At 47.0% G+C, this 10,000-nt stretch overlaps 1 protein-coding gene across 2 annotated transcripts in view; it reads right to left on the minus strand.

The window, feature by feature from the left end:
* ap4m1 (adaptor related protein complex 4 subunit mu 1) overlaps nucleotides 1-10,000 on the minus strand; it is a 51,217-nt gene that overhangs the window by 30,541 nt on the left and 10,676 nt on the right. For both annotated transcript variants that reach the window (XM_035990828.1, XM_031321168.2), the window contains exons 8-9: nucleotides 6,227-6,289; nucleotides 3,799-3,865 (exon numbers count right to left, since the gene is read on the minus strand). In XM_035990828.1, coding sequence (XP_035846721.1) covers nucleotides 3,799-3,865; nucleotides 6,227-6,289 — 130 coding nt within the window. The remainder of the gene's footprint in view (nucleotides 1-3,798; nucleotides 3,866-6,226; nucleotides 6,290-10,000) is intronic.

Below are 10,000 nucleotides of genomic sequence, written 5' to 3' on the forward strand. Positions count from 1 at the left end.
AGCTGTTTCTCCAACTTCAGTAGTACAAGGCAGGATTAACTGGGAGACTTCTTCTAAACGAGGGCGCACTTCCAACTTTGCGTGGAATACCTGCAGAACAGGGACATGGAAGTAGTTCTTTTGTAGATTAGGGTGAACTAGTGTGTGTTGTAGCAGTGTTTTGCCATTCAGAACGAGCTAGCATGCTAGCGCTAGCATGCTACGGTTAGCCACCTCGTCTCGGCTACTGACGTAGAAAGCCGTGCAAAATAACACCCCAAATCCCAGAAAAAGTGATTTTTTTTTTCATAATATGGGCATTTTAAGAGTTTAGGTAACAGTGTGAGTTATTTATGTACAAATGATCATTTTGGATGGCTAAAGTATTCCTTTAAGTCTATAAATGTACAATTTCTTTGGGACAATCGGTTCTTTACACTCATTTGGTCTGAAGTTATCTAGGGATGCACTGAATCCAGGATTGGGCTTCAGATTCGGTCGAATATTGGGCTTTTTAGCCGCTTTCCGACCAAGTAGTTACAAGAACATAGTTATATTAAAAGTCCACTTCTAAACAGTTCTACTAACTACTCTCGCCCAAAATCTTTTTTTTTCCCACTGGCCAAGTGGCCATAGGGACTGGTAGGAGGGGTTAGGGAGTGATGCAAGCATGGCAACGGTCTTTATAGCGTTAAAATCAGAAAACAAATACACCAAAACAAGTACGAACTAAATACTAAATCTAATAGCATATTTGTCATAATTTAAACAAGTCTCCCGAAGAGAAATTGTATCTCTCTCTCCCCCACCTCTGCCTGCTGCACTGTGGACGTGCGTGTGTGTGTGTATGTGTGTGTGTGTGTGTGTGTGTGTGTGTGTGTGTGTGTGACTGTGTGTGTGTGTGTGTGTGTGTGTGTGTGTGTGTGTGTGTGTGTGTGTGACCACCGGCCAGCCGCAGGACACGCCTGTGGAGTTTAACTCCGAAAAGACAGTTAACCACAGGTTCCCGTTAATCTTATGATGGACATGTGTTGTGATATTTAAACAAACGAACCGTCAACGGCGAAATGATTAAATTTACGAGAGCGGTCTGAGAGACCTCCAGCTTACAGCGAGGTGTGTGTGTGTGTGTGTGCGAGAGCGGTCTGAGAGACCTCCAGCTTACAGCGAGGTGTGTGTGTGTGTGTGTGCGAGAGCGGTCTGAGAGACCTCCAGCTTACAGCGAGGTGTGTGTGTGTGTGTGTGCGAGAGCGGTCTGAGAGACCTCCAGCTTACAGCGAGGTGTGTGTGTGTGTGTGTGTGTGTGTGTGCGAGAGCGGTCTGAGAGACCTCCAGCTTACAGCGAGGTGCGTGTGTGTGTGTGTATGTGCGAGAGCGGTCTGAGAGACCTCCAGCTTACAGCGAGGTGCGTGTGTGTGTGTGTGCGAGAGCGGTCTGAGAGACCTCCAGCTTACAGCGAGGTGCGTGTGTGTGTGTGTATGTGCGAGAGCGGTCTGAGAGACCTCCAGCTTACAGCGAGGTGTGTGTGTGTGTGTGTGTGCGAGAGCGGTCTGAGAGACCTCCAGCTTACAGCGAGGTGTGTGTGTGTGTGTATGTGCGAGAGCGGTCTGAGAGACCTCCAGCTTACAGCGAGGTGTGTGTGTGTGTGTGTGCGAGAGCGGTCTGAGAGACCTCCAGCTTACAGCGAGGTGCGTGTGTGTGTGTGTATGTGCGAGAGCGGTCTGAGAGACCTCCAGCTTACAGCGAGGTGTGTGTGTGTGTGTGTGCGAGAGCGGTCTGAGAGACCTCCAGCTTACAGCGAGGTGTGTGTGTGTGTGTATGTGCGAGAGCGGTCTGAGAGACCTCCAGCTTACAGCGAGGTGTGTGTGTGTGTGTGTGTGTGTGTGTGGGAGAGCGGTCTGAGAGACCTCCAGCTTACAGCGAGGTGCGTGTGTGTGTGTGTATGTGCGAGAGCGGTCTGAGAGACCTCCAGCTTACAGCGAGGTGCGTGTGTGTGTGTGTATGTGCGAGAGCGGTCTGAGAGACCTCCAGCTTACAGCGAGGTGCGTGTGTGTGTGTGTATGTGCGAGAGCGGTCTGAGAGACCTCCAGCTTACAGCGAGGTGTGTGTGTGTGTGTGTGCGAGAGCGGTCTGAGAGACCTCCAGCTTACAGCGAGGTGCGTGTGTGTGTGTGTATGTGCGAGAGCGGTCTGAGAGACCTCCAGCTTACAGCGAGGTGTGTGTGTGTGTGTGCGAGAGCGGTCTGAGAGACCTCCAGCTTACAGCGAGGTGTGTGTGTGTGTGTATGTGCGAGAGCGGTCTGAGAGACCTCCAGCTTACAGCGAGGTGTGTGTGTGTGTGTGTGTGTGTGTGTGTGCGAGAGCGGTCTGAGAGACCTCCAGCTTACAGCGAGGTGCGTGTGTGTGTGTGTATGTGCGAGAGCGGTCTGAGAGACCTCCAGCTTACAGCGAGGTGCGTGTGTGTGTGTGTATGTGCGAGAGCGGTCTGAGAGACCTCCAGCTTACAGCGAGGTGTGTGTGTGTGTGTGTGCGAGAGCGGTCTGAGAGACCTCCAGCTTACAGCGAGGTGTGTGTGTGTGTGTATGTGCGAGAGCGGTCTGAGAGACCTCCAGCTTACAGCGAGGTGTGTGTGTGTGTGTGTGTGTGTGTGTGTGTGTGTGTGTGTGCGAGAGCGGTCTGAGAGACCTCCAGCTTACAGCGAGGTGTGTGTGTGTGTGTGTGTGTGTGTGTGTGTGCGAGAGCGGTCTGAGAGACCTCCAGCTTACAGCGAGGTGTGTGTGTGTGTGTGTATGTGCGAGAGCGGTCTGAGAGACCTCCAGCTTACAGAAGGGGTCTCTGAGCAGGACTGGCCCAGCGACGAGCTAGCGGCCGGGGCCGGCGCCTGCTGGCTGTCGCCTCACTTCATGGAGCTTCTCAACTCCAAAAACTTTGAAGCAAATTGTCAATTCGGCATCAATTTTCACAAGACTGCCTATATTCGAAATCTAAACAGTTCATTTGTCGCCTAAAACGTTGTCAGAAGTGAATTTAGTGATGAATAAGATGGCGAAAATTGTGAAAATTGTCCCGTTGTTGGTCTGTCTGTACCGGAAACCCGACCCTCGTTGACCTGGGTTCCTTTGCTGAAAAGGGAAAAGAGAAAAGACCGTGCCCTGAAGTAGGAGCTGAAAGAGTTACAGGAACTGTGGTCAGAGGAACTTAAAAATCCCCAAATTGGTCCAGTCGGAACATGAGAAAAAAAAGAGTTCTAGGAATTTTATGTTCTAGGAACTGCAAAAATCCCTCCGGTTGGAAAGCGGCTTTGGACGGGGTTGGATTTCTGCCGAACCTTAAAAGTTTTTTCCACAGAACCGAACCCTACGCTTGCACTCCGCGCGCTACGCTGGTCGACGTAATGACGGCGCCGTTGATTACGGGAAGGTGTTTACGTAGGTGGAGCGTTCAATGCAGCAGGCTGTGAGAAAGTGGAAATGGAACTGGTGAGCAGAAAAAGTGTAGCTTGGCAGTACTTTCAGTCAAAAGAAGGCCATTCAAGTCCAGCTACATGTTTAATCTGCAATGCTGATTAGTCTGGTGGTGGCGAGGACCCTAAACTATACACAACATCACCGCTGTTACAACATCTGGTATGAAACATCCGGAAGAATACGAGTTGTGATGAAGGAATCTACAGACAGCAGCCAGAATGCAGCAACTTGTCACTGTTTACTTCATTAATGTGTTCACTGTGTTCATGGAAAATTCTGGATTTGGTGCATCCCTAGTTGTAACCCTTTCACACTCCACCTGTCTTTTTTTTTAGCTTCATGTTGAAACTCACCCGAGCAGCTTGGCATGTAACACTTGACTCTGATTTCTCCCTCGACGTCGGCCTTCATCAAAACTCCCTGCAGCAAAAAAAAAACAGGAAACCAGCTGAGCTTAAAACATGCCGTATTGTTTCACCGTAACATCCAGCGGTAAACAGCGGCTTCAGAGTGCTGCATTAAAGAATGATCGAACGGTAGGGTTCCACACAGCGAAACACCAAGCAAATTTCGGCTAGCGAAATATTGCATTGGGGGCGAAAACAACACGCCAGACCGCAACAGAACAGCGGCTGCTAGGCAGCTAGCAGAGAGGGTTGAAGCTAGGTAGCATAGGTAGCTAGCAGGTATGCTAGCAAGCTATCGTTGCTATTGTAGCTTGTGAAATCTGTGTTGATACAAGCGTCAATGTTCACCAACAAAACGTAATCAAACAAATGCACAAGTAGCCTAGCTGCCTGGCTAGGCTTACAATGAAATCCAATGTCCGAACATGCTAGCGATTAGCCTGTCGGCTAGCTGAACATTTTGAGTGTTTAAACTAACATACACAGTGGTCTATTTAGTGGTGTAAGTGCCCTGACTAAGTTCCTGTGTCATATAAATCACAATTTGTGTTGATACAAGTCCCAATGTTCGTGTAGAAACATTTTAATCACATACAAATGTTCATGATACAGCGCCATAGACTGTATATAAGAATGGACCAACAGATCCCGTGTCTCTGGACGGAGACCAGTGAAGGATGTTAGAAGATCTTTTCCCGGTGATGGCTGAGCGTTACTGAGCAGCCTCCAACTGAGCTTGAAGACGTAGATGTGACGTGAGCAACCTGTCTGAAAGTTGGAAGTCTTCTGGTAGCTGTGCCAAGAGAAATCTCAATCATTCCCAATCTAGCAGAGACGGAGAGCGTAGGTATATGTAAGGAGATAACATAGACACAGGCTAATTATTGATCACTAAAATGATAGTTAACATTAGTAATTAAACTTAAACAGCTAATGGAAGTCCAAACTGCCTGAGAGCTTCTCCTGTACTATACGGTAATTCCTCTACTATGAGACAGTAAGTCTCGTGGTTATGACCCAATCGTTAGCCTATTTTTATAAAAACGTCTGCTACGGAGCCATAACGTGAGGTACAAGGTAATGGAGCCTTTTATACATTGTCGTGTTTCTTTAGAAATAAACAACGGACAAATAGAGTCTTTAAACTCTTCAGATGTAAAGTTATTCTCTGTCAAAGTGACGTCAAAATGAATGGCAGTCAATGGGATGCTAACGGGGGGTGATGGCTTGGTAGCATCAGAATGGCGCCGTAGGAGGTACGCGGTCCGAGGAGAGGCTGACCCCCTTGCACAGCGCTGATGACCTCCGCCATCTTGGTCAGACTTTGTTTGTAACTCCCGCCTCCAAACACAAACACGCGGACCTGATTGGTTCTCGAGTGGTCCTCATTTGAATAAAGTTAAACTTTATATATCGTCAACTTTGTTTCGCTTGCCTCTGCGATTCGCTCTCATCTCGCCCAATCAGGGCGATTTTCGCCTCCATTCAACCTCAATGAGAGCGAAGCGAAATTTCGCTGTGTGGAAACCTACCGTTAGAGTCTCCTATCTCGCACCCGGCGCAGTGCAGCGCAAAGCCCGACGCCAGTGTCTTTGCTAGTTTAAGACCGACGCAGTTTCCCGTCCAGCGCCCACGTCGTTTAAACAACAAATGCCCCTGCTCCCATCTGTGGCCCATTCTGGGCGTGCTGGTCTTACAGGGAGGTGTGTTCAGGTGCATTCTGGGCGTGCTGGTCTTACAGGGAGGTGTGTTCAGGTGCATTCTGGGCGTGCTGGTCTTACAGGGAGGTGTGTTCAGGTGCATTCTGGGCGTATTGCTATCTTGAGGCAGCGGGAAGTGATCACCATTGACCAACAAAAACCTGGTCTAAAGTCAATAACGCAGCATTTCATTGTTATTTTAACAGAGCATTAGTAAAATGCTCCTAGACTCGTGCACAGCGCGCACACTATGCTTGTTACACACACAGGGACGCACAGCAGCACACACACATGCAGAAGATTACAAATAAAAATATTACGGTGCAAATCCTCCATCATAATAGCAATGCTCCAAGGTCCAAACGCGCCTGGCTTTTAAAGGGAATGGGAGATGATCTCTGATTGGTTGATTGCATGTTACGCCCAAAACACACCTCTGATTAATGAAGACACTAAGTACAACCCTTGTGAACCATGCGCCCGGCGCACAGACCCTTTTTTCCGCCGTCAAACTAGCAAAAGTGGATTTGGACACGCCCTAAACACACCTGCACCAGGCACTTCACGCCGTGTGCTCAGATCGTTAAAATAGGGCCCTGGAACTGAAACTTGACATTAAATAATAAGCAGTTCTACATATCAGTTCTTTTTTTCAGACAGCTGTTGTTACTCACGTTGGAACCGATGACGACCGACATCCTCTCGATCACGTCCACGAATATCTCGCTCTTCCCTCCCTGTAAAACAACCAAAATGCAAGATGAAAATGTGAGTTTGTAAAGTCTCACAGATTGTCTCATGGCTTATTCACACATATTCAAATATTACAGGGTTGAAGAAAAGTAAAATGACAGTAGATGGAATACAGAAACATGGCTAGAGTATGAGGAGAATAATAAAATTACAAAAAAAAAGCATAGTATCTGCAGCTCTGGGTTTTCAGCTCTGTAAATAGCAGATATATGGAGACAAACAGGAAATAGAGATGAGAGTGATGGGAGGAAGAAACAGGCCTTGTTTAGAATGAGAGAATTACAGTAGGTACACACACACACACACACACACACACACACACACACAAATCGCATTACAAATCCAATCGGCAATCATCCCAGCCCTAAAATACACTATAAAATACATGTATTAATTCTCAAAACTATTGTACTGACTCTTGACCATTTCTCTCAGTCTCTCTCTGACGCTTCCTATGAACTCGCTCCTTTGGCGCCAATCCTCTCCTCTGCACCGGACGTCTCGTAACGCGATGACGCGAAACACAGAAGCCTTAGCTTTCTGCTGCAAACAACAATGAATGCTGTAGTTGTTATGGCTTTTATTTTAGATCGCTTTAAACGGGATCGCGTAAGCAACGATCTCCCACGGCCAGAACGGGGAAATACTGTGTATATCTGTGTATGTGTGTATGTGTTTGTGTGTGTGTGTGTGTGTGTGTGTCTGTATGTCTGTGTTTCTGTGTGTGTGTGTGTGTGTGTGTCTGTGTGTGTATGTGTGTGTGTGTGTGTGTGTGTGTGTGTCTGTATGTCTGTGTGTCTGTGTGTGTGTGTGTGTGTGTGTCTGTGTGTGTGTTTCTGTGTGTGTGTGTGTCTGTGTGTGTGTTTCTGTGTGTCTGTGTGTGTATGTGTGTGTGTCTGTGTGTATGTGTGTCTGTGTGTCTGTGTGTATGTGTCTGTGTATGTGTGTGTGTGTGTGTCTGTATGTCTGTGTGTGTGTATGTGTCTGTGTATGTGTGTCTGTGTATGTGTGTGTGTGTCTGTATGTGTATGTATATATATATATATGTGTGTGTGTGTGTGTGTGTGTGTGTGTGTGTGTGTGTGTGTGAAATACTCTGTTGCAACCGCTCGTTTTCAAGTCACATAACGTCATGGTATGTTTGTGTGTGTGTGTGTGTGTGTGTGTGTGTGTGTGTGTGTGTCTGTGTTAAGGCATGGATACCCGACGGGCCGGGCCGGGTTCGGACAGATATTTAGAAATGACGGTCTGGTTCGGGCCGGGCTCGGTCACATCAGCGTGATGAGGCATTTGTTGTAAAATGGTGCTGCGGCTCCTTTAAGAGAGCTCAGTGCGTGTGTGTGTGTGTGTGTGTGTAAAGTGGGCAGAAGAGAGATAGAGAAAGAGGAAGCAGACGTGTAGATGCGACCAGAGCAGAGTTGGTGGAATAAGTTTTGTACACAGTGTGTGTGTGTGTGTGTGTGTGTGTGTGTGTGTGTGTGTGTGTGTGTGTGTGTGTGTGTGTGTGTGTGTGTGTGTGTGTGTGTGGTGTCCAAGATAAACTCCAGACTGAAAGCCAAGTTCATTCATCGTCTCACCAGAAACGTGATTTTAACCCCGACGTTATATAGCGTCGGCCCTGGAGCTAACGAGTCTCTCCTGGTTTTCTGATCACGGTCGGAATCAAAGTGATCAGGAAAGGTTAACACACTGAACATTTTAAATTAAACAGCTGATTAACGTGAGCTTGTTGCCCCGTGTGAGCTGATGACCTCATCTGTTGACATTTCCGAATGCCTTCCTTCAGCTGCTTAATAAAAGCTTTCCACACAACCAAACGTACACGTGTCATTAGTATGAGAAACAAACGAGATTTTAACTGTCGGGCTCGGACGGAAAAATTCAGCCCGATCAGACCTCTAGTCTGTGTGTGTGTGTGTGTGTGTGTGTGTCTGTGAAAATGCAACTGGTGAGCAGAAAAAGTGTAGTTTGTCAGTACTTTCAGTCAAAAGAAGGCCATTCAAGTCCAGCTACATGTTCAATCTGCAACGCTGATTAGTCTGGTGGTGGCGAGGACCCTAAACTATACACAACATCACCGCTGTTACAACATCTGGTATGAAACATCTGGAAGAATACGAGTTGTGCATGAAGGAATCTACAGACAGCAGCCAAAATGCAGCAACTTCAGGTACGGCAAAGGAAGGACAGTCACTGCTAACAACTGGTGTTGATTGGCTCTTGAGATAGGGTAAACACAGACCTATGGTAATTGTGAAAATAGTCTTTTCCCACTTGTCTTCCTGGCATAATATTGCCTATTCTTTTTTTTTTTTTTTTTACAGTTAAAATAAAATAAAATGAAAATACACTGCTGTGGACATTGTTTCCTTCATTAATGTGTTTACTGTGTTCATGGACTGAGGAAGGGACGAGGATTCGGTATCCCGTTTCGGATTCGGCAGAATCTTAACCAGTGGATTCGGTATTCGTTCCAAACCCCAAAAATCTGGATTCGGTGCATCCCTAGTTGTAACTTTGTCAAATTCAAAAATCCCATTTAGGTTTTTCCAACAATCAACGCATTGGTTTCTGCAGTTCAATACAGATTTAAACATTTTCTATTAGCATACTCACAAAAGGTAAGAGGTTTGTGCAGCCTTGGGTTTAAATTACGGGATCATTTCTTATTCAGTTTGCTCTTCTTCCCGTTCTAAATAAATGTCTGGAATAATGTCAGAAATGCTAGAATGACACATCTTTTAAGAAGCTGCTGATTCTACAACTCAAACACTTTTGGCGTTTTTTCCATTACATGGTACCTGCTCGACTCGCCTCGACTCTACTCGCCTCGACGCACTGTGCGTCCGTTTTCCGTTGCAGATTTTAGTACCACCTCAGCGTGGCTGGTCGTCTTGCCGGCTCGACGCACACACCAGCGCACAAGTATAAACATCAGGCCACTTGAGCTTGTTTTACAGTTCTGTGGAGGCTCCACGCAGGCAGAGCTTTCGCCGTAGCCTGTGTAATATGTGGCCTGATGTATACATTTGTCAGCTGGTGTGTGCGTCGAGCCAGCATGTGTGTGTGTACGGCGGAGCCTCCGCAGAACTGTAAACAAGCGGCGCCACAGTAAACTGCCGTGACCTAACGCGACACACACACAGAACGTCGAAGGTGTGTTGTTGTTGCCAGAAGACACATTTTGGCACAGCTGGCTAAACTGTTTAAAAATAGCGGGTTTGTTCAGGACACCCCCGTCTGTCGCTTTCACGTCACCTTTTCGGCTCGCCTCAGCTCACTGGGAACCTCGACTGAGGTGGTACTAAAAAAAGTACCTGTTAGCAGGTACCAGGTACTTTTTTTCGTAATGGAAAACCAAAAAAGGCGAGTAGAGTCGAGGCGAGTCGAGCAGGTACCATGTGATGGAAAAGCGCCTTTTAATACCAGGCAGCTTCACGAACCTCTCCCGTCTCTGGTTTCTTCACATGTGGGTTTCTAAAAAGACTAAATTAAACTCTGGAAATTGGAAAATGACTCACACATAAAAGCCCCAGAGATTCTCAGACTTCCCCACAGACTTGACAGACTTCCCTGTCTAAAACTACATGTTCCAGGAGTTTTCCAGACCGGTGGGAACTATTTTAGAAGATTTATTTTAATTTATATTTTTGTCCGCTCCTCTGTCTGTATTGTGTGTCACAGTAGCTGTGTTC

The sequence above is a fragment of the Sander lucioperca genome, chromosome 13 (assembly GCF_008315115.2).
Source record: "Sander lucioperca isolate FBNREF2018 chromosome 13, SLUC_FBN_1.2, whole genome shotgun sequence".
Taxonomy (NCBI): Eukaryota; Metazoa; Chordata; class Actinopteri; order Perciformes; family Percidae; genus Sander; species Sander lucioperca.